Source organism: Heterocephalus glaber, unplaced genomic scaffold (assembly GCF_053883595.1).
Source record: "Heterocephalus glaber isolate CG9 unplaced genomic scaffold, H.glaber_assembly_v1.0 deba00000676, whole genome shotgun sequence".
NCBI lineage: Eukaryota > Metazoa > Chordata > Mammalia > Rodentia > Bathyergidae > Heterocephalus > Heterocephalus glaber.
The window spans coordinates 9,897,875-9,923,032 of NW_028258156.1; the positions used below are offsets into that span (position 1 = coordinate 9,897,875).

A 25,158-nucleotide genomic window follows, 5' to 3' on the forward strand; every position below is an offset into this window, starting at 1 on the left:
AACTTGTTGAAGGAAAATGAAGAATGGAGAAACAGGAGTGTGCATTGCTGGAAGAAAGATTTGTACTAAAGAAGAATTAATAACTTGCCCTCAAATTCAAGTGTGCTCTGTTCCACACTGTTCCATATTAATTCAACTTGAAATGGGCAATGGCCTGGATTAAAACCCTAAAGACTCTTGTGGATGAACAGTGGGAAAGGTACCAGATGAGAGCGTTGCCGGGGATATGGAAAGTTATAAGAAATTGGAGGATTTAGAAATAGTCTAGGAGAAGACCTAGGTTAGACTCAGGTAGATCAGAAAAACTGGGATAATCAACCTATTAGAATAACAGAAAGACAAAAAAGAAATCATTAAAGATGGATGAGCAATAATAACATAAAAAGCTCTATGTGTAAAAGAGATTTGTGTGTAATTATAGGAATATCAAAGGATAGATTTTAGTGAACATACTATATTAGAATTAGGTGAAGAGTGTATAATCTCTCATAACTCAACTGTGCTAATTTATTTTCAATGGAAGGTGGCAATAACCACAATTTCACCAACCTAATTACTTGAATGTTTGTGCATCCTTTTCCAGCTGTTGCTCATATGTGACCATACTGGGCTGTGTTGCTATTTTATGTGGTGAAGAGCACAGTTTTAATTGGAAGCTGGGAACATGCCTAGGGCCAAGAAAGAAGTGGATTCTGTTTTTCTGGCAATCAAAGAGTCAGGAAGAAATAGCTCAGCATTTGGAATGGGATGAAGAATGTGTCAAGATTGGTTATTTTAAAAACTAACGACAAGACAGGACCACCCACAATGAAATAATGAAAAGTTTAAAGTAATTTCATACTGCTTTGATGGTTTAAATTGAACCATCTAATGCATCTAATTGAGTGATGTGTACCTGTGTACTTTGACTTATTTTCCTAAATGTAGTTCATGCACTGGAATTCTCTCACTGTAGAGGATATGAATACTTTTTCAGAGGCCTGCAACAGGTAGCAAACTGTGGGATACACAAAATGGAACGGAAAGTACCAGAGAGCTATAGGAGGAAAGATATATTTTAACCTTGAGAGCTATCACAAAGCTTCCCAAGATAATTATGATAATAATGAACTACAGTTTTCTGCTTAACAGGTCATCACAAAGATCATAGTTACTTAGCTTAATTCACATCTCCTACTAATTAATTGATCAGTGCACCAGATAAATATTATGCAGTTCGTGCTACATCCAGAACTCTGCTAGGCATCTGAGAGATTGTGCAATAAAACATGTTTCCTTTGTCCCAGAGCTGCAGTAGTGCAGGAAGACCGTTAGATCACAGTGGGATCAGAACACTTCGCTATAATATATTGGGGTCAGGTTGGCAGAGTGTCTGAGGTCATACACTTAACTCTATGATAAAAACTAGAATTCTTATTTCTTGATTTTGAGCTCACTATGATTTCTTCTCTAGCAATGCTGCGTGTTACATGCATTAAATATAAGCAAATTATCATGAGTTGTAGTTGCAAATTAAGAATCATAATAGATTTATTTGAAAATCACCAAACCTGGACGCAGTTGGATGGACACTTCCCCTGGTGTCACCTGAGTATTAATTTCATCTTCACTTGGTATTATGACACGTACAGATGGGTATTCTATGGACTCCACCGAACAGCCTTTGCTTATTAAATTGGGAACAGTATCACAGTGTTCACTCCTTGATCCACCTGAAATGAAATCCTGTTTAAAAGAAGGAAAATCACTGATTTTTTACTGCATATCATTTCATTTATAATCAAAGAAAACCTAAGATAGAAAATACTGCTCAGACACCTTTTCCAATGTAGAATAAATTAGGCAGCTGTTTAAAATAGCTGCATGTTTTCAATAAGAGTGCTGGCAAATTTATCATAAATAAAACTTAAATTTCTAAATCTCATTTAAAAAGAGAAAAATGAATTATTAAAGAGAAGATTTAAATGAAGCACTCTTAATGTTAACTGATCACTGTAAAATTATACCAGTTTAATTCTTCACTTGATCTTAGCCAAAAGGCCGAGAAGCGATACCAGTTTAATTCTTTCCAAATATTTTACTTTGGAACGATAGATCCAAATGAAAATTTAGCCAAAATAGACCATTCATTGCTCCCAAATGTGAGCCTCAGTTCTGAAAGAATTCAACTGGTATGTTTATCATATATTGTTATGTTTGCAATATGAGAGCAAGTCTTTAGAAATTATATGCCTAATTAAATACTGAAAATTCATAACAGAAATCTAATTTCTTAGACCATAAAATTGCCAAGCTTCTTATACATACAACAGTCTATAAATAATTCAACAAATCAAGGAAAATGCTTATGAAGAGATAGAAAGATATAAGATTAAAGCTCAGATTATCCTGACTTTCCAACTGATTCTAAAACTTTCACTAACATTCAACATCAAGTAGCTAATAATTATCCAAGATCCATGCAAACAACCTGAAATTGATGGAATAAGTTTTAATTTATCCTGACTGAGAAAAAAATGATATTCTTTTTCACATAACCATTCTGATTTTCCTCTAAGAATGGAAAATATATGGAAAATATTAATATACATTTTATTTTATGTTTCTTTTGTTTGTTTTGAGACAGGGTCTCACTATGGAATACTCACTATGTAGCCCAGGCTGGCCTTGAACTTGCAGCAGTCCTCCTGCCTCAGCCTCTTGAGTGCTGGGATTACAAGTGTGCAGCACCATGCCTGGCTATGTTTTATTTTCTATCTTCTTGCTCTGAATATTTGGGATATATGCTTATTCAGGAGCTGAATGTTTTCTCAGTGCTCTTCATGACAGTGGCTATTTTGATCCAGCATTCACTCATTCTTCCTTTATTTTGGATGATTCAGAGCATTGTATTTCTAATCAGTTAAGTTAAAGCAGGTTGATTGAATACTTACTCGGGGACCATAGTTTGGTAGGTGCCAAGTACATGGAATACAGCAAAGCAAATTGAGTCCTTATTATCAAAGTCAATAGGACATGGGAAAATTTGGTAATTAATCAAGTAAAATAATTATTATGAGAATTAAATTTAGGGAAGGACAGAATGTCAAGAGTTATGTAGATGGAATCATCAAGTTTATGTGGACATGAGTGTTGAATATGAGGTCACAAATTAAAAACAGGGACATTCTGGCACCGGTGAGTATTAGCTAGGATGATGACATATAAATAATATAGAGTTCTTCAGAGAAAGGTGGCAAATAACTACTACAGTATGAGTCACATTCTTTCAGAGAGCCACAAGCTAAGTAGAGGACCCAATTCTCCCAAGCGTGGGGAATACTGAGAATATGTTAGGTTTGGTATATGTTTACTCATTTATGACTCACATGACTTGTTCCAGATAAAGGGCCATATGCATTTTGCAGATGTAAGTGTCCCAAGATTTCAAATCATGGAAAAGAAATGATGTACAAATAGCTTTAAAGTTTCTCTTCAGTCAGCCAGGAAATCTATTATTTGTGTATACAGAATGGAGAAGAAGGGCAGAGAGGTTAATTTACTGTAACTATGCATCAAGCTATGTCATGTGACCTTTAAATGTCAAATAGTTTTGCTGAAATTGTCAAAATATTCTCAATTATTTTGCAATATCTGAATCAGCATGGTTGTTTTTACCCCACTATAAAAAATAAGTCAGGAAAACATTGCCATGGGCCAATTAGGTTTGAAAAGGAAAGAAAAGACTGGTGGCATCAAAGTTAAAAATGGAATGCTGCTCCTACCCATTGTGGCCTGCTTTTCACTTTGTATAAAAGAAAGGCAATTGGAAACCACACCCTTTTAATTTTGGGTGTTTTGTGTCATTTTAATTTCTTTTAATCCTTATGTTTTACTTTTTCTACAAGAAAATCATAGACAACCTCTGCCTCTATAACCTAGTTGAGAATGAAAAGTCCAAGATTAATGACACTGTGGCTGGCTTTGTGTCAATTGTTACTTCATCCATTTTAATATGATTTTCTGGTGATATACATAAGACAAGATTTCTCTCTGATTTCTGAGTCTTTTTGACTTCCAAACATGGCAACCTGCACAGAAGTGGAAGAGCCCTATCATCTTCCTTTAGACAGTGAATGTCCTTATCATAGTGTAGGACAGGGATGGCAAACCTATGGCACGTGTGCTGCAGCAGGCTGTTTGTATCATTGAAGGTTCGCCAGTACTAGTTTAGAAGAACTATCCTTCAAGGTTCTGCTCTTAACTTGTGACACCCTGTGACAGATGTATCAGTCAAGAAGAAAGTTCTTCAAAACTTGACATATCTAGCATAGACGTTAACAAGAAACATGAAACTCTGAGCTAGGTAATATTGATAAGGTCCTTTCTATCATAATGATTTTCTGAGTACTTTTATGTAGCATAGAAGGAAAGAGAAGATAAAGGATATGGAATGAAAGATTGACATGCTACGTAAGAATGCAAGCAAACTCAGTATAACCTGTGTACAATTTTTAGTGGCTCTTTTACTTTTGACAAACTTTGAAAATTATGTATGCCAGGTTTATTTTGTTACTGTTTTCATCACAAAACAAAGAAACTTCCTCGTTCTTCCCTTTCCTTCCAGCCTTGCTAGCTGAGAAATAAGACACCAGTTGCATCTGTGCTTCAATGATGGGTGATCTTCCAAAATTCAACAATACATTCTGCCTGCTTATGGTGCCAGGTCAGCCTGCAGGGAATGGACAGGTTCTTCTTTAGTGATGTGGATGATAATGATGGCCTTGTCCAAGCATGCTTCTCCCGAGTTTGTACTCTTCACCCAGTCAACGTTCCTCATTTTCTGAACTACACCAAAGTCTGTGAGGTTGCAACTCCTTTGTTTTAAGCAATGTCCATGTGTCACATGCTTCTCACATATTGTTTCATTGCATCTTCATGCTAGTGCAAGGGAGGTACAACTAGTATTTCCATTTTACAGCTAGGGAAAATTGAGGTTCAGAGTGATCAAGTAATGTGTCCAAGTTTACACAGTTAAAAACTGGTTGAACTAGGACTGGAATCCAGTTCAGTCTCTTTAGAGCCTAATTTTTGAATAAATTAGATTACACTGCACTGTGTAGAATATTTAGGGCATGCACAGCCAAGTGACATTCTGAATGTGTTTCTTGAGACATCACTGAAGGACTGCCAGTGAAGGATATAGCTTTGCCTCCTTCCCTCGGACAATCATCTTCCTTTCCCTTTGTCTTACCTTCTCTCATCTGACTTCTCATCTTTCTCAAAACCCCAAAACCCTCCTTCTGTGGTAGGACTGGCTATTATTCTCAGAGCCAAGACTTTGCTGACTTTTTGTGCCCGTTGGAGTTGTGAGATGGAACAGGAGTCCCTCTAAAATCTGCCATTGAAATGACTGAAAACTGGGCTTCTGAACTATTGTTTAAAAGTTCTTTCAAACATCCCTCCTGTAAGCATTCTGTAGCCAAGGTCAGGTTGGCTCAGACTTCAGGGCTCTAAGAATCTTCCTTGGTGAAAGAGTAAGAATTTAAAATGGAGTACTGGCTTAGAGTTGGGAAATACCAAGCCATGAAACCTTCTTGATAAAGAGAAAACCTACAAGGAAATTCCAAATTTGAGTTTATAGAGATGAGAAAAGGGAAGTTCCAAGAGTAGATGAATTCTATCTTGTCCTTGGCTTATCAGAAGTGATGGGACTGGATCTAGACATTCTAGAATCTTCCTCTGTATGATCTTCATCACCTGTCTCTACAGGCTGTGAATCACTTCCTAGTGTGTGAATGACTTTGTATTTTCTCACTGGTGGAGCCCAGAATATATCAAAAGAGCTTCCAGATGTCAGCAAGAAAGGGCGACTTGTGTTTTGTGTGCTCCTGCCCTGCCTTTAATCTGACTTGGCTCATAGAAGGAATCGATGCCCACACCCACAGTCATTGGCTACTTTTCAGTTTTCTTTTTCCTTCCGGGGGATGTCCCAGGACAAGCAGTAACAACGAAGGGCGGAAGGATGATGATAAGTATAGTTGTAGTGTTAAATCAGAGGAGGCAAAAACAAGAGATTTATCTCCATGTCAAGCAAAAGGTCCTTAAAAACCTACCAGTTCCAATTCCCAAAAGCTACATAAATAACTGTAAAATTGCCTAGGCAACTGCATCAAAGAAAAAATTCCCAATATAGCAGAAAAGGTTTTTTTTCATGCAACTTTTTATATACAGGTAGTTCTAATTAAAAAGAAGGAACAAAAGAAAAAATTTGCAAAACAAATTTAGAGCCAAAAATGCATTATAATTGTTATCCTAAGAGTTTTGTGTTGAGGATTTGTTTCTCTTGGTAGAATACAAATATACTAATTTTGAACAATAAACATTTTCTAAATTATTCTTCATTCCATGGAATTAAAAAGTGCCCAATAGCTCATGAATAGGCTCATGTGTCAAAAGAAAAGGATCACATTTTCCATAAGTAAACAACAAATTGATGCATAATATTAGGAAATGTAGGACATGAGTTATCTTCAAATATTTCAAATAAAAACAAATGGAATAGACCAATAAATTAGCTTACTTTTCTTTAACAAGGAGATACAAGAGAACAATCCAACTTTGGTAAAACCTCACACCTCAAGCCTCAGCAAGAATTTCACACCAAAGCTTGCTGAACTATCAAAAGTTACTATCTGTGTTTGCCAATCCTGTGTATAGAACATATGGAAAACATAAAAAGGTTTGTACTTTATTTCAAAATTACTATAATTTTCCCAATAAAAAGTTATATTTGATTTTATATTTAGCCAGATATGCTATTTCCAACTGCATAAAACCAAATAAAAATTTTCCTGATGCTCAGTATTATCTTTTTTTCTTGATGCACCTTCAAGACACAAAATATTAGGGCAATGAAAAAATGCTGGAGACAAAGTCAAGCATGAGGAAAAGAAAAAAAAAAAGAAAACAAAAGCAAAAGCACACCTCTTGTACACACCATCCGCATTCTGGACCCAGCTCAAGGCACCTGGCACACGATGCTGTGTTTGAAGAGACGCATCTATTGCCTTCTGTAACAGAGGACAAATGAACCATTAGGGTTACTCTCATTAGGAAGGGATACAGTTCCAACCAAAATGTATCTTAAAAACTAAAACAAGATGATCTTTTGTTTTAAATACATGATATCAAATAATGAAAAATTTAGAGTTTATACTGTTTATTGCAACTAATCTATCCTGGGATGATTACTATTTAGTTTTATAAAATTAGGGGGAGAAGAGAGTAACAAAAATGTGATTTTAGACAAATTTTGGGATTTGGGCTGAATCTCACTATAATAGTATGAGATCTTCCAAAACTTTTAGTGTGTTGAAATCTTGCTAAATTTCATATTCTCTGAACCAAGTATTATTTTTGTTCTAGAGTTTTTTCTGTAAAAATGTTTACAATTTTTATAGATGTCAATTTTAACAAGTAAAGCTATGTTGAGTCATAATGAATGAAGCTTCTGAGAAGTAATCTAGATGGACATTTAAAAAATTACAATGGAAACTGACTGTGTTCATCATGATTATTTTGGTGTGAAGAATATCAGAAAGAGAAATACTGGCATGATTCAGTATTTTTGAAGTGAAATATTTAAACTGAATGAATTGTTTCAGTTAGCCCAATTTAATTTCTCAGACTGGATTTCTTTAAGGTCACTAAGAATTTACTTTTCCATAGATCTGTATACTAGAACATATTTTAATAGCATAATTGTGCCAGCAAATTATTTTTCCTTTATTCCTCTATATAGTAACTACTTTAGGTTAAAATAAGGTTCACTATTACAGATTTCAATATGTAAAGTATAATACAGAATGAGTCACATGCCATTTTATCATGAGATTGTGGTGAGCAATACATTCTTTCCACACTTTGTCCTTTACCATGAGAAGGCCTAAGGATACTGGAAATCACATGTCATTGTATCTGCCTCACTCGTAGGCACACAGTGTATGATGTGAACATCCTGGATCTAAGTAACTCAAAAATAAGACATACTGTGACAAGCACAGAGCAATCTCACCAAATTACTATAGGAGCCTGGAGGAAGGGGCTTCTCACTCTGGTTTAGAAGGAAGGGTAGTGGTGGAAGGAGGATGGTGTCTTTAAGGCTAACCCAGAGGCAGTGCTATCTGGTACCTCTCTCTGTTGTCTCAGTTTGTTTCTCCTAACTGTGTTCATCTGCTTTAAAATATGCAATAGGCATTAAAGAAAAGCATGTATGTGTGTATCTGCATACACAATCACGCAAGGACGTGGTAGTTTGAAGGAGATACAGAGCATATCCCTATCCCATTCCAAATGGTCTCTCTCTCTGAACGTTCCCCTACATTGTGGAATCAAGGGTAAGGGAGTTGTTAACATGATGTGCTGTGGGTGTTGGCAGTGCGCAGAGAGAGAGAGAAAGGGGGCTGCAGCAGAGATGCTAACTGGTGTTGCAGTGAGCACCTGTCCCTGCATTCTCCCATGCCTGGTTTGGATTAAGCTGAAAACATCCTTTCCTAACACCCTGGAGGTTTTATTATTTCTCAGCATCTCTTGTACCCTTTGTGCTTGGCTTTATGTTTTTTCATATATATTAGCCACAAGTTCTTCACTGATCTTTCCATATCTGGCCTGGAATTCTAAGAACTAAAAATAACTGTTTTGGGCTCCCTTCACTCCCAGCTTGGCCACTTAAGTATAAAGTCTCCTTAGCCTAAAAATCTTCCATCTGGTTTAGCTTGCAGAATGTAAAAATTGCTTAGTCCTAAAATACTCAAAAGAGTGAGTGACGTTTTTAGTTTTGTTCCCAGAAAAAACCAATATAGGTCTAGAAATGAAGCATGTTGGCAATCTGCCATGGTCTGAGTGCATTCCCTGAAATTCATATGCTAAAAGGTGGTCTCCAATGCAATAGTGTTAAAAGGTGGGGCCTTCAGGAAGTGATTAGGTCTGAGGTCTCCCTTGTGAATGGGATGGGGGCCCTTATTCCATAGTGTATGGCCCTTTGCTAGCTTCTGCTTTCTGCCCTGCGAAGGCAGAAGGCCCTCGACAGACATTGAATGTGCATCTTTCTCTTGGATTCCAAAGCATCCAGATCTCTAAGAAATTTCAGTTAAGGCTGATGATTTAGCTGAAAGATAGAGTGTTTGCCAAGCATGCAGGAGGCTCTGGGTTTGGTTCCCAGTCCTGCAAAATAAAATAAAATAAAATAAAATAAAATAAATTTCCGTGGTTTATAAGTTATACAATGTCAGTTATTTGGTTATAGCAACATGAAAGAACTAATACACAGATCTAACTTGACTTTTAGCAGCTGTGAGCCTTGAGCCAAGTGGAACATAGGGGGAAGTCTATTTCAGTTCACACTTGACCAAGCCTTTCACTCAGCAGGCAGAACATTTAAGACCACAGTGTCATGGAAGGGAAGCTGCAGAGGCTTGGACTCTGATTTTAATGATTGTTGGATTCTGTCCTAAGTGGACCCATATTCCAGCTCAGTTTGGAATCTTACTTTCATAGCACACATGGTACACAATAAATTAACAAGCAAAATTATTTCTCTGTATTCACTTTTGTTCAAAAAAACTCCAGTGTTATCCTTTCTTCTCAAACTGCAGGCATATAAATATAGTGACTGAGAATAATACAGACTTTGGTCCTTTCAATACTTCCCAGGTTCCAGGGATGACATTTCTTAGAATACATGTGGAAAAAAAATCCAGTAAATGGATCTGGAGGAGGTAGGCCTTGTGGTTCTGCAGAAGTGGAGGAAGGTCATAAATTGAATTCCATGGGAACAGTGTCAAACATTATTTCTGGAGAGTATTATAGTTACACTTCACAGGAGAGATCCCAGATACACTTTGACATGGCATTTTAAGGGTTTTGTTTTTTAATTTTAAAATATGCAAGTGAGTAAAATACCTAACATGCACATATTGCATCAGTTATAGCAATTCTAGTTACTGAATAGGCAAATTATCACGAGTGCTGTTAGTAAGCATGTGCTAAGGATCTCTCCCCCACCCCACCCCCATGATAGCAGGAATCTCTACACTGCACACACATCAATGCACTGCTGTTTAAAGACATTGGCATCTATCATCAGCCTCCAGATCTGCCCAGCTCATTTTCCTTCCCATCCCTGATGCAAGTATGCACATGGGAAGCTTACTTTCCAGTGGTGGTTTCCTAGCAGCCATTGGCACTGCCCTGACACCTCATTAGGGTGTGTGACTGAGTAGTTCTTCTTCCCACTCTACAATTGTGGTTGCTGCTTGTTCAACCATTTGTCCAGTGATGTTTCATGAAACATTCTATTCTTTATATTCTAGTGTTGTGTTTTATGGTGGATAATTTATTGATCCCAATGAAAATTCTTAGCACATGTGAAGTAGAATGATGTTTTTAAATATATGTCTTCAGAGCCTCCTTTTCCACCTCTTTGCTTTAGTGCTTCATGCCTCATGAACAGCATGTGACTAAAGTGTGTTAACTTGACAAATCAGTACAAGATTTAATGGCCTCTTGCCAATAAGTGGATATTCTAAACAATTCCATTTCTTGATCTACAAGTATCAGTTGCAGTCTTACTTTTTCCCTTTATGTTACAACTGGAGATAACAGATGAGATGAGGAAGTATTGCTGAACAATTACTAGGAAAGAACTTTCAAACTTCCATAGCACTGACACTTACTAGCTGTGTGCTCTTAGGCTAGTTCCTTCAAATCTGTAAGCCTTCATTTCCCCTGCTATAACACAGGGCTACTACACTCAGACCCAGTGCTAGTATGAGGATGAAGTGAGGCCAAGCATACCAGGCATAGCGCTCAGGGCACAGAAGGCATCAGTAAAGCAACTGTTATAATTTTATTAGAAATAACTGTATATTAAATTATATGTCTCTCTATATATACAGACATGTATGGATGGATACCTATATATGTATTTATGCACGTACGCCTGTGTGGTGTGTATGTATGCGTGTGTATTTAATTGTAAGTTCAGGAAAAAAAGGGAGATGTTATGTGTCTTTAAATTTGTACTAAATGAGGAAAAAGGAAGAATCAAGATATATCATGTACAGATGTAAATTCTCTATAATAAATGTGATCACCATGCATATCTAAAATGTACCAATAAAATTAATCTAAAAAATTTTTGTAGGAAATGTAATTTGCTGTCCTTCATATGAATATCCATTGAGTCATAAATTTTAAAAAATATAGCTAACATAAAAATATATACCTATTTAGTAAAGAGTTACTGCATTTAGTTTTCAATACATATCAGTCCAATCTATTATAAATACAATGGTGACATAACACTGAAAATCTAGAACACCTTCATTTTTTTCATATTTTGTGACACAAACATCGACTAAAGCTAAATTATTTTGAAATTATTTCCCAGAATTAAATGTCTGTGATATCTCTATAACTGCTTGTCATAAAGTATAGTAAGTATAATCACCAAAGGAATAGAGCACACACAAATCAGGAAACTACATATTCCTGATGAGATAGCCCTTATTTTACATGGTACTGATTATTCATATTAGTTTTGAGAATATTTAATCCATAGAAATGAGAAGGAGAAGCAAATGAGCAAGAAAAGCCCACAAAAAATAGAAGTCTCAATATTTAGATTGGGATCTTTCCATAAGTCAAGTGATTATAGCAAGTGAAAGCTATGAGAAATACTGCTCTTTTGTTCCTGCTGTAAAATGTTTACAACAGACTTTCAAGATAATTTAAAGAGTGATGTAGTTATCTGGAAAAAGGAATAAATAAGATGGATAAAAGATTTTAGTCCCTGATATTCAGAATTAATTATTCTAGATTCTCTTGTTATTCCTGGATGGAATGATTTGTGAGAAATGCATTTTTCCAGCCACATCTCTTTCCTAACTGCATTTACTATACAAATTAAATTAAAATTAAAATTAGATAATTATATAAAGCTACTTCCTTTAAAAGAACAAAGTGAACAGAGTTATAATGAATACATATTGTACTTTGATAACAGTCAAAAACAAATTGTGCACACCTAAGGGTAAGTTTAGAGTGTAACATAGTCTTGTAACTGTGATAAGTGCTTTTAAAATACAGTAACTGATTCTTGACACTCTCATTCACACTATGATTTGATATAAAAATTTAGACAAATATATCCTAACTACATGGAATTACCCAGTTATTGCAAGTTTTGATTTGAAGTTTCCTAAAGGCCTCTTCAAAAATAAAAGAAAAAAGGTAAATGGTTAGATCTGCCTCTCAGAAAGCCAGGCACAGGAAACCAAAGAAAGATCAGTTTTAATAAGGATTTAGTAATAAGGGACTGGGAGAAATAGAGGAAGCATGGAGACAGGGCAAGGTAGATCTGAGTGGGGAATCTCTAGAGAGGAAAAGAAATACATTCCCAGTTTAGTGTCTAAGACAGTATCTCAAAATAAGGGGAGTAGGAATATGTTACAACTGTTTCCATTTCTTCTTCCTGTAGGTTTATGCTTGCACTTAATATGTACATAACACAAACCACATTATTTGTTGCCATTTTTCAGTTGCTGTTTTTAGTACTCAGAATATAGGAGACAATTTTAATGTTGTAATAGACAAAAAGACAGATATAATTAAAAGAATTATAATACACTAGCAACAAATGAATATTTCAGTTGTACCCATATGTATGTAGCTGAAAATTCAATTTAATATTTGTAGTTTTCTTCTAAGTTATAGATTCAGAAAATACTACTCTACAGTGGTATCACCTAGAACTCTCTTTTTCTTCTATCATAGTTTGTTTCAAATTTGTAGAAAATAAAAATATTCACTCCATATCAATGAAAATGAGCGTCTTTAAGGGGAAAACGATTTTAAATAATTTTGCCTCTTCTTTTCACTTGAAAAACATGTTACAGTATGCACATGTAATAAAAACAGTCTGAATTCTTTTCATTCTTGCCTGCTGTTAATTGTATGAGTGACTAAGTGGCAGTTTGGAGGTGTATTTGGAAAGAAAAGAAGTGATATGACAATGTTAGATTCTTATGTGGTTGTTCAAGAAAAAGCCAAAGTAATAAGGACATTATAAGAAAAAACTTATCTTAGTTTCTCAGAAGAATCTAAGATTGGGATTCTAAGCAAGTGATTTATGGATAACAGAAGTGAGGTAAGAAGGTCAGGAGAGGAGAAGGCACTAAGCAAAAATATTGGTACCATTGTGTTTTAAGCATAAATGCCACCACAGTGGTGTCCCATCTTGAGGCAAGGGGCTCTTATCAGAGACTCATTGGCTGTAGGCAGCTGGGCGTGTGGGGGGGGGGCGGGTGGTTAGAGTGGACCAGCATGGGTTGCCCTCTCAGACATTTCTGCGCATGTGTCTCCTTTTGCTGGAGGACAATTCTTTTCAAAGGTGGCAGCTGCTGACCGTCAACAGTTACAATGAGCAGCTGGGGATGGATACTCTGACCCTAGAAGAGAAGTCTGGGTGGGGAGCTAGCAACACCTACTACTGTGGCCTAACCCAGAGAGTGAGAAAAAGAGTATTATGGCAGAGATTGCTATTTGTCTGCCTATTCTTTCTTACTAACAGCATCCAAGATTTATTGCAGTTAGCTTGGAGAGGAACTCAAATGCCACAGTACCCAGCTGCTCTTTATGATGGTGGCTGTATGATTAGTTCTGATGGTTGGGATGAAGCTGGAAGCTCCTTAATGGAGTTCCTGTGAAAGCTTCTCAAAAATAAGTTTTTCCCTTTTTCTTGTCTTGCTTTTTTTGTTAGGAACACGGATGTGATGTTTTCACTCACAGCAGCCATATTCAGACCCAAGGAAACTTGTCTCATGGAAGCCAATGCTAAAGATGCAGAACTGAAGGGGCTGAGACCTGTCACAGTAACATGGATTTACTGCCTGTCTGAGGGTAACTGCATCTGTTGCTGAGAAGAAATTTTACCCCGATCTTATTTAATTCACTGCTTTAAAAAACCCTCTTACTAACAGATTAGCCCAATTCCTAATAAATTTTCCTCAAAGTTTTTTATTTATTTTTTATTTTTTGTACCGGGGATCGAACTCGGGTCCTTGTGCTTGTGCAGCAGGTGGCGAAACCAATGAGCTAAATCCCCAGCCCTCTTGAAGTTTTGAAAAATAAGTTACTAAGAGACAAAAAGAATTCAGGTAAATGTTTTTAAAAGAGCTGTTAACCCTATCATTACTCACTATGAAGTAAACCATCCATATTTTTTATGATTTGTTTTGTTTTTTTTCCTTTGTTAAAGTAAGATTACTAGACATTTCTCAGAGGACTGGGTCTTAAACATATTTTCCTTAACTGTCCCCCTTAGTGTTTGAGCTTAGTACTCAGTTCACAATGACTGTGTAATGAATGAATGGTATTATAAGTTGAAAATAAGTTTGCAATATAATTTCTGAAGTTCTTGATTATTTGCATTTTTAAATCTTCATTTCCAAAATTGATCTATTTTGAAATATAATATAAATATACCATTTAATGATACACATCTGGATGAATCTTGATGTTTTAAATGTGTGAAAATAAACATACCTATAGTGATATTATTTTCCAACATTTGGTCTTCTGATGTTATATAGTTCTGCTCATTTATTATAAAGAATATTAAGTTTCTAAGAACTCTGTTTACATTATGAAATGATCCTGTATTGAAATAGGATTTTTAATGCTACTCCCATCACTAGATTCATTCATACTTTAGTAGTGCTGAAGTCTGAACCAAATTTCATCCAAAAATGTTCTCTTTCCCATTAAATTTGAGTAATGCCTTACTGAGCAGATTTCTTATAATGTCAACATTAGGAAATAGCATTAATATCTTTGCTTTTTAAGTTACGTTTGTAAAGCCTTTTATTATATGTAACCTTTGTGTTCTAGAGACAAATTTCAACTTTTTTATTACATAGTAAATATTTCATGTGATTATAATAAGGTTTATGCTGGCATAAAGATTTTTGAAAAGTGAGAAGGGAAATAAAGGCCCTTTTAACTTCAAGCAGTTTAAGAAATGTTGGGCAATGTTACGCATTCCACTTCTCTGCCCTGCCCTCACTGGGCAATCCCAACATGAGTCAGAGTTTAAATGGGCTAGGATGGCATTAATCGGAACTCTAGTTCATGGTGGAATTTACAAGAACAACCACTGTACAGCCACCAATGACATTCATTTGTATTGAAACCAGTCATTACAAGAAGCTGGATCAGATAGGATCACCCCAGAATTTTTCACTGTAATTCATTCATACACATTGTAATCAGTTTTGCTTTGAAAATGCTCTGATTGTAGCACACACTGACTGTAATTTATGCTCTATCTTGGCTCATTTTGTACCTAGAAAAGAGCACTATTAATTACACTGCTACAGCAGATGTAAACTGGTACTCCTTGGGTAAGCTAAAAGCTTAGGTCACCCTAAATGCACATTTTTTGCTGATATTAAATGAGAAATAAAAATACAGAAGGCAATTTATGAAGTTAGAAGAAATGTGATAGGAGAAAGGGGACTCTAAATGTTAGTGATGGAGGACTCTCCACATTCGGGCTGGCCTAAAGCTGGTTTTGAAGGATAGGTGAAATGTAATATCTGAAAGTTGTTTATTTTAAAATTATATCCTATGTGTATCTTGACTTACATTATTTGATGCTTGGAGCAAATTAAAAAGCCGAAAGAATATTTTTCATTGTTATGGTTAGGTCTAAAATGCTGCATGAAAGTCTCATGATTTCAAAGGTGGAGCTTTCAAAAGGTGATTGTATTGTGAGGGCAATGACCTTATTAAGGGATCAAGTTACTGATGAGTTCATAGATTGATGGTTTCTTAGGAGGTGGAACCCACTTGGAGGAGGAGGGTTGCTATGGGCATGCCTTTGCAAGGTATATCTCCCACTCTGGCTTGGCTCTTTCCTTGTCCTTCTGCTCTGGCTGCCACAAGGTGAGCAGCTTTCTTCTGTCATGTTCCTCTGTCATGATAATTCTGCTTTGGAACCAGCCAACCATGAAGTGAAATCTCTAAAATCATGAGCTAAAATAAATCCCTTGTCCTCTAAGTTGTGTATGTCCACATTCTGTCCTCGCAATGGAAAGCTGACCAATATAGTCATCTACATTTGAAAATGACTTTTTGGTGCTTAGTTTTTGCTTGGCCATGAAGTTTCATGGGTAGGCTAAGTGGTCACTCAACATACAACAAGAGTAGTTCCCGAAGAGGACCCAATTAATGTTGCAGCTGATTGTTTAGCAAAGCACATCAACCTGTCTTCTGACAATCACCTTGAGAGAATTCATGATAGTGAAAAAACTCATGAAGAAAAATGGGGTGCAAGACCACAGGATCTCTTAGCACATACTTCCTACTTCAGACTTGGACCTTCAAAAAGCACTAACAAGTCAAGGAGGACTTTAGAGGCCCCTCTGAGGTAAATTCTCGTTAGAGCTGTATTTGTGTAACTCGGGAAAGCAATGTTAGTCATGTGCTTTGTGTCTTGTTTTAACTGGAACTTTTCCATACATTCCAACTGTCCTGTTTATGAGGCACACTCCCTTTCTATAAAAGCCAAAATATTCCCTGGTTTCCCACTCCGTTGATCTAAATAATGTTTTCAATTTAACATACTACATTGAAAGAGTTCCAGGGCTCTTCCTATTTTTCTCTCTGTCTCTAGACAGGTATGAGGGGTTTTTTTTCTCTCACTTAAAAAATGCACACTGTTTCTCATGTCAAAAGTTTAAATGCCTTGGTAAAGTAGGTAAAAAAACAAAGCCCTATGACAGGAGGAACACATTTTTTTACAGTGTATATTTTAAACCTGAAGTCATATTGCAGGTGTGTACTTGATTAGAACAGCAAAACGACACCCTAAATTTTAAGGAATTTAGTTTTAAGCAAAATAAATAATTACATGAAGCCCAAAGTGAATTTTAGTTCACTCAGAATTTGGTTTGGCTCATCTTACATTTTAGAGTTCAAAAAAGTCTGAAAAATTGGACTCTACCACTTGAGAAGTCAATTTCATATACATATTAGGTTAAAATTAAGGAAAAGAATTATATTCCCTATACAAAGCTCTGCTTTTCCTATGAAGAAAGCACTACTGTGCCCATTTTGCAGATGGGGAACTGAAGCATAGAGAGGCTGTGTCTCATCCCAGAGGCACATGGCTAGTGAGTGCTGGGACCAAGTTGAACCCAGTTTTTACAACAGAGGTTTTTGTGAACACTGTCCTACATAGAATAGAGAAAAACACAAAGGCAATTATTCCAAAGTATGATTAAAAAACCCCTCAGTATTACTGAAATTAGTCCTTAGGTGATGACTCAATAATAATTCCATCATCATTTTTCCTATCATCCATGCTAAGGTAATCTCATTTTCTCACTGTACAAATGAGGATTTTAGATTTTTCCCAGTAGATTTATTTTCTACCCTCAGTGCCGAAGACTTCCCTAAATACTTCAGTGCCCTTTTCAAAATTCATTTTATTTCTATGCACAGGGAAACTCTGAGTTTTAGCATGAGAGTCCTGGCCTGCACCTCTCTCTTCCCTAGTGCATGAATCAGATTGGCTGGCACTTATTCAGCATGGAGGAGAGAGGCTCCTTTTACAACTGTGTTTCCCCAGTCCCTTGCCAGGGGACAGCTCTGAGCTGCATGATAATTAGGCAGAAACACATGAAATGGTGTTCACAGTTGCTGCCTCCATTTGTGAATTTCCAGTTCTGTACTGGAAGTCAAATCTGGGACAGGGAAGAAGGCAACTTGTTCTTGTCCTAACCCTGCTATTTCTCTGACCTTGGCTTCATAATTTAACTCTGCCCAGGCTTGGCTTCCTTGCTGTTGAGGTAGGGAAACTGCTTCAACTCATTGTGTGCTATGAAAACCTTTTAAATAGTAGTAACCAGGAGTCAGGGTGCGTGACTGTAATACCAGCATGCTGAGAGGCAGAAGCAGAAGGATCACAAATTTCAGACCAACTTGGGCAACTTAGTCTCTGTCTCAAAATAAAAGACAGAATAGAGGCTGGAGATGTAGCTCAGTGTGACCCCCCCACCCCCCAAAAAAACCCAGTAGAGTATGACAAAATGACATGATTGGTGGAGAACATTCTCGTTATTGCATCTATAATTCTCTTAGCTTATGAGACTGTCTCAAGATATAATTTATAATAAAATGTTTTAACAAGCCAGCAAAGTCATTATGTTTTAGATAGAACAGTTGCCCATGATGCATAGTGATTATTTATTGTTTCATGTTTTAACACTGTTGCAAAAAGGCACAAGTTTTGGGGGATAGGAGGGTTCTGCATGTTGACTGTGGTGGTAGTTTCCCAGGCCCATAGATCTGTCAAAACCCATGCCCTGATACTTTCAATGGTTGTTATTTGGTGATTAAATTATAGTCAGAAATATATATAAGACTGACATTGTAAGTTAACTTGGATGTGGTATGGTTAGGATAATCAGTGCACAATGAAAAAATATATTTTTCCTGAGAGTATATAGAAAACATTAAATTACATTATATAATGTTTAGAAAGCAAGCCAGTGTTAAACTTGTGTTATCTTTTGACTTAACAGATCACTTATTGGTTGAAGTTATCAGTATATAGTATTTGAATGATTTGTATATCTTTTATGCAGAGTAAGAGGTAACATTCCAGTGCTCCTTCAAATGGGTTAAGCTCAGTTGAGACAATAAAAATATCTTCGAAGTAAAAAAATGTTTATACTTTACTTGTAATTTCTTGTGAACTCTCAGCAGTGTGAAAAAGTGAATGGAAGGGGCGTAGGTAAAAAAGGTTCTAAATTATAATAGAAATATTTTAACCTAACTTTCATATAGCATACTTAATCTTTTTAATACCTAAATTATTTAAAACTCTTTCAGTAAATATTTACACAATTTAATTTCATTGGCAATAATTTTATATATAGCAGTAGAATTACTATATTCAGGAAACTTGATATTGATACTAGTAAAAGCAAATTCTTGTTCCATAGTCTTCATATTTCCCCAAATAGTCCAGTTACTGTTTCCCCTTCATCAAAACTCAGCTTTCTCCAGAGTTCACCATTTCTTGGAGAAGATTTTAAAGGAAGTTATAACATTCTCTTTGCTCTCGCTGGCTACTTGTAGGATTCTACCCCAACCCCACCTTCCAACACTTATCAATATTTATTCCTTCCAAGTTCACAGCTCTGATTTAATAAGCCCCTGCCTGTCATTGTTACCATCACCAGGCACTTTTTAACCATCACCTTGCTCTGGATTTTTCCACTTTCTTCAGTCACTTCTGGGCCTCACTGCCTCCACCATGGACAGAGGCAATGGAAATCTCCCAGAGCAGTGACAGCACCGGGCATGCTGTGGGCTGTATGAGGACCACTGAAAGTTCTAGGCTCAAAAAACCAAGAGTAGCAGACTAAGTGACAAATTCGAGAATATCCAGAGGGTGGGACAGAAGGAAGGTTACTGAGCCAAGAATTCTGAAACATGGTGTTGAAAGTAAACAGAAGTAGGTCAGACCCAAATCATGTGATGCATCCTAACCAACAACTTAGACCATTGGATCTGAAGCTGCCTATGGGGCACACCAATCAGCCTACTGGGACCTGAGTCCTCTCAAATTTCCTTCTAACCTCACCTAGGTTTGAAACCCTGCTTCTGTTCATCTCTTGTTAACATCCCATCATATTGTTTTCTCACACTTACTATTCTAATTCTTTCTCCTTAAACTCCTAAGAATACATTTTTACCAGGTTTTCCTTTTTTTGTGGTACTGAGGATTGAACTCAGGGCATTCTAAACTATATCCCCAGCCTTTTTTAGTTTTATTTTTATTTTGAGATAGGGTCTTGCTTAAGAAATAATCTTTACTTACCTTTGTATTACAAATATCAAAGCATTCTTTTCAACTCAAAATTGTCTTTGTTCTCTTTTTAGAAAAAGAACAGTTTTCCTCCTTGCCAAGATCATTCCCTCCCTCAATTTAGTGAATTGCTGATTCAGACCCAGACAATAATTTCCTAATTATATTTAGCAATTAGTGTTTAGCAATATTTAAATGTCCTCTGGCTTTGACAGTGATTGGCCACTCTGTCACTTCTCCACTTTCATCTACTCCTCTATGCCTGTCTATTTTCACATCTCTCTCTACACTCAACTCTGTGAGTCTCCATGAACTAACATGACCCTAAGATTCAACCTCCTCACACATGGCCACCAAATTAGGTTCTTCAGTTTCAAACTCTCACTCAAGATGCTGTCTTGGATTTTTAACATTTTGCTGGACCGTCCCTTTTAGAGTCCAAATGCATCTTCAAAATTCACAAGTCTCAAATAAAAGTCATGTTATTCTTTCTATGCTAAATGACCTATTTCTGTTAATTCTATTATTTTCCCATTTATTCTGATTGAAATCTTTGTGGTTAACCTGATCCCCCACCACCACAGTTACAACAATCTATTAGTCACCAAGATTCTCTGTTTTTACTTTAGTATCTCTAGCATTCATGTCCCCGTTTTCCATTAACATTGATTCCATCCTAGTTTAGACATTTGTCATCTGCTGTGTTATAACAGTTTTCTTCCAGCCTCTTAAAAATCAGCATTTGCCATGAAAATCATTTTATACGTTGTTGTGAGATCCATTTCCTCAAACAGTGTGTCACATTAGGACCCTGTTGAATAATAAGGAAAAAGAAAAAGCCAGACAAACAAAATCAAAAAAATATTGGGTGATTTCTCACCATGTAAGAGGTAGGAAATATCTTACACTGCTAATTTATTAGCAACCTAACTTATTGCTCAGTGTTCTGGAATCTGGAAAGTCTAAGATCAAGGTGTCAACAGATTTGTTACCCGGCGAGGCCCCTCATAACAGGTGGTGTCTTCTTGCTGTTTCCTCACGTAGGAGAAGGACAGAAGGGGCAAATGAGCTTCTCTGGGCCTCTCCTGTAAGGACACTAATGCCATTCACAAGGCTCTGCCTTCATGACCTAACCACCTCTCAAAGCTTCCACCTCTCAATATTATCATATTGAGGATTTGAATTATCTGTATTCTGGAAGGGCACAAATATTCATAGCATCAAATTTTGAAAAATCTATTCCTAACTACAGAGTTTGCTTTCACTTCTCCCTCAGGCCCCTCATCATGGCCACTACTCCTCTCAGCCTGCAGAGCCATCCTGTGTGTGACCATCTGTTGCTGTGCTAGTCTAGACACCGACGTCACTTACATAGGGTCTCTGCCCCTCCCTTCAGGAGTGTTTGATCTCTTCCCTTTTAAATTCTTATAGAATTCGTACTGTAATCCTCATATTGTGCATAGTTATCTCTAGGAATGTTATTTGTTTTGTTTACTTAGTTATCAGTATATTCATATGTGTTTAATTCATACATTATACATATATAAATATAATTATCAAGAAGCAAATTTTGGAGTCATCCCTAGACCCCTTCACTGATAAAGCACTGGTGGTCTACCATCACCAGGTATAACTTCAGGAGCTGAGGCAACTACATTCTGAGACCACAAAGAAAGCCCATTCCCTCTTGGGAGGAGAAGGGGTAGAGTTCCTGTCATGCTGGAACTACATCCATCTTTCTTAGACCTCTTCCCTTCCTTAGGAATCAGGAGGCAGCACCAGAAGTTTTCCTTCCCCTCACCACACACAGTGTCTCACAGTATCTGCCCTGAGTTCCTAAAATCTGATCTCATCGAATGTTGTTTACATCAGTCCCACAAGATGCCCCACACTTCTGGGTTTGCCCTCGTCTTCCTCACATATTCTAACCCTGTAAGGCTCTGCACAGCCCCTCTTCTTCCCACCCCATCTCCTGCCCCCCCCCCCAACTTAGCTCCCATGCTGACCTCCTGAGTAGTGACAACATCTTTCCCATAGCTCTCATATCTGAGCCAGGAGATAGATATGTGCCTTCCTTCGTTGCCACTTGCAGGGTATTCTCCCTCCCTCATTCTCAACCACCCTTGCCCAGCTTGGACACTTGTAACCTGAGCTCTGTCATCCCCTACCCTGAATGGTGCCAGGCAGGCATTACTGACATTTGCTGACCCCACTGTCATCCTGTCTCATCTCTACAAAATTGTGACTGCTTGTTTAGTACCACTTTCCCACACACTATGCCTGTTTAAATTCCTGACATTTCAATGTATGCACAAATCATCTTTGCCATACTTATTATGACTCAGTGCTTTCCTCTCTTTCAACTATTTTGTTCACTTTCCCGATTTATGCACCGCTCTATAGAGCTTGTAATTGGCCTTAACTTCAACCCCTCTACAATCTGATTTTCATATAGCACTTCCCTGATCACCACCTCCTTTCGTTCAATCTGAATCCCTCTTCCCAGTGTCCAGACCCCAACATCTGCCTCTTCCAGGCCTTTGATTCTCCCAGATGTCTGGTATCACCTATTCTCTCTACCGGTCCCCAAGTATCCCAAAATCTAACTGCCTCACTGCCTTCAGGTCCTTACTCAAACGTCACCTCCGTTAATGAGCCTAACCCTATCTAATCTACTTAAAATGACAACTCCTCACTGTTCTCCAGCTCTGTTCTACTTTCCTCAGCTCTGTTCTACTTTCCCCATTGCACTTATCACTTGTTAACATTCTAGATAATTAGTTATAATCATGTATCTATTATTTATCTTATCTTCTCTCCCCCAAACATAAGACTCACTAGGACAAGTACTTTTGTCCTTTTATTCCACAACTTTTTTGCACCTTGATCAGTGCTTGCCATTATCATTTTGAAAAAAAATCCATTAAATGATTACTTTAGATCTCAGTGGAGACTGTAGACTATCCCAGATTGTAATATATGTTTAAGTATCAGTCTCCTTTAAAGTGACAGTTTCAGATTAGCCATGGCAATTAGACAAGAGAAAGAAACAAAAGGAATAAAGATAGGAAATGAAGAAGTCAAATTGTCATTATTTGCAGATGACATGATACTCTATATAGAAGACCCCAAGAACTCCACCAAAAGTCTTCTAGACTTAATAACCAAATTCAATCAAGTAGCTGGTTACAAGGTCAACACACAAAAATCAATAGCTTTCCTCTACACAAATGAGAGACTCACTGAGAGAGAAATAGGGCAAATAATTCCTTTCACAACAGCACCCAAAAAACTGAAATACCTAGGAATCATCCTAACTAAAGAAATCAAAGACCTCTTCTCTGAAAACTATGGCACTCTGAAAAGAGAGATTGAAGATGATATCAGAAAATAGACAGACATCCCCTGCTCCTGGGTAGGAAGCATTAATATAGTGAAAATGGCCATACTTCCAAAACTGCTGAATAGATTTAATGCAATTCCAATTGAGATCCCAGCAGCATACTTCATAGACCTTGAGAAAACAATCCAAAAATTCATTTGGAACAAGAAGAGACCCAGAATAGCAAAAGCAATTCTAGGTAACAGAGACATGGCAGGGAGTATCACAATCCCCAACCTGCAACTCTACTACAAAGCTACTGTGATAAAAACAACATGGTACTGGCAAAGAAACAGACTTGAGGACCAGTGGAACAGATTAGAAGATGCAGAAACAACACCAGACACACTCAGCCATCTCATCTTCAATAAAGGAGCCAAACACCCTCACTGGAGGAAAGATAGCCTCTTTAATAAATGGTGCTGGAAAAATTGGGCTTCAACTTGCCAAAGATTAAAACTAGACCTGTATCTCTCACCATGCACTAAACTAAAATCAAAATGGATTAAAGATCTAAATATTAAAATAGAAACTCTGAACCAGTTGGAACAGAGGTTAGGTAGAACCCTTGAAGACATCGGTGTAGGACAAGATTTTATGAACAAAACCTCAGTTGCCCGTGAACTAGCACAAACAATCAACAAATGGGATCTCTTCTTATTAAAAGGCTTCTGCACAGCAAAAGAAACCACCAGCAGTGTGAAGAGACAACCCACAATGTGGGAAAAAATCTTCACCTGCTCTTCCTCAGACAAAGGTCTACTATCTTGAATCTATAAAGAACTTAAAAAGATCAGACCTCCCAAATTGAAAGACCCAATCCGAAAATGGGCATCTGAAATGAACAGACATTTCTCAGACAAAGAAGTAGAAATAGCAAATAAATACATGAAAAAATGTTCAACATCACTGGTCATTCGAGAGATGCAAGTGAAAACAATGCTGAGATTCCACTTCACTCCAGAAAGAATGGCTGCTATCATGAAATCAACCAATAACAAATGCTGGTGGGGCTATGGGTAAAGAGGAACCCTGCTCCACTACTGGTGGGAGTGTAGACTGGTGCAACCAGTGTGGAAATCAGTATGGAGATACCTCAAAGAACTAGGACTGGAAGTCCCATTTGACCCCACTATTCCACTGCTGGGGATCTTCCCCAAAGAATTAAAAGAATCATACCACGGTGATATATGTGTGCCCATGTTCATAGCAGCACAGTTTGTAATAGCTAAAACTTGGAAACAGCCCAAATGCCCATCTACTGGAGACTGGATAAAGAAAATGTGGTGTTTTTTTTTTATAAATGGAGTACTACTCAGCCATAAAAAATGACAAATTAGAGACATTTATAGCTAAGTGGATGCACATTGAGGCGATACTCTTAAGTGAAATAAATAGGATACACGTGTAAATACCGAATAGTTTCTGTGGTGTGAGAAACTGAAAGTGTAAATAAGGACTAAATGTATAATAGGTCATGTGAAATAGGAAGAAAAGGGGCAAAGGGGAAGGAAGTGGGAGGGCTAGGGGAAAGGATAGAAGGGAATGAGATTAATATGAGAAAATGGAAAAATAGGAACAAAATCTTTGTAAATAGGGAGGACTGGAGGGGTTGAAGGGAGAGCTGGGCAAGGGTGAAAAATAAGAACCAAAGAGACTATGTAAAGGTGCAAATTTCCAATGATGAATGTCATTATATTGTATACCTAAAATGTACCAATGATTAGAACGAATAATCGATAATGCAAAATAGTTAGAAATGGTCCAAAGGGGTAGGGGTAGTGGGAGGGGCAGGGGAAAGGAAAGAAGGGAAAGGAAAAATGATGAGAAATGGAAAAAATAGAAATAAAGTCTT

At 37.1% G+C, this 25,158-nt stretch overlaps 1 protein-coding gene across 6 annotated transcripts in view; it reads right to left on the reverse strand.

The window, feature by feature from the left end:
• Itgb8 (integrin subunit beta 8) overlaps positions 1-25,158 on the reverse strand; it is a 101,017-nt gene that overhangs the window by 58,307 nt on the left and 17,552 nt on the right. For 2 of the 6 annotated variants that reach the window (XM_021254136.2, XM_004839576.3), the window contains exons 2-3: positions 6,967-7,052; positions 1,551-1,725 (exon numbers count right to left, since the gene is read on the reverse strand). In XM_021254136.2, the coding sequence (XP_021109795.1) occupies positions 1,551-1,725; positions 6,967-7,052 (261 nt within the window). Of the gene's footprint in view, positions 1-1,550; positions 1,726-2,648; positions 2,773-6,966; positions 7,053-25,158 lie in introns of those variants that run through there. The other 4 variants (XM_087206679.1, XM_087206678.1, XM_087206677.1 and 1 more) reach the window with 3 other exon arrangements.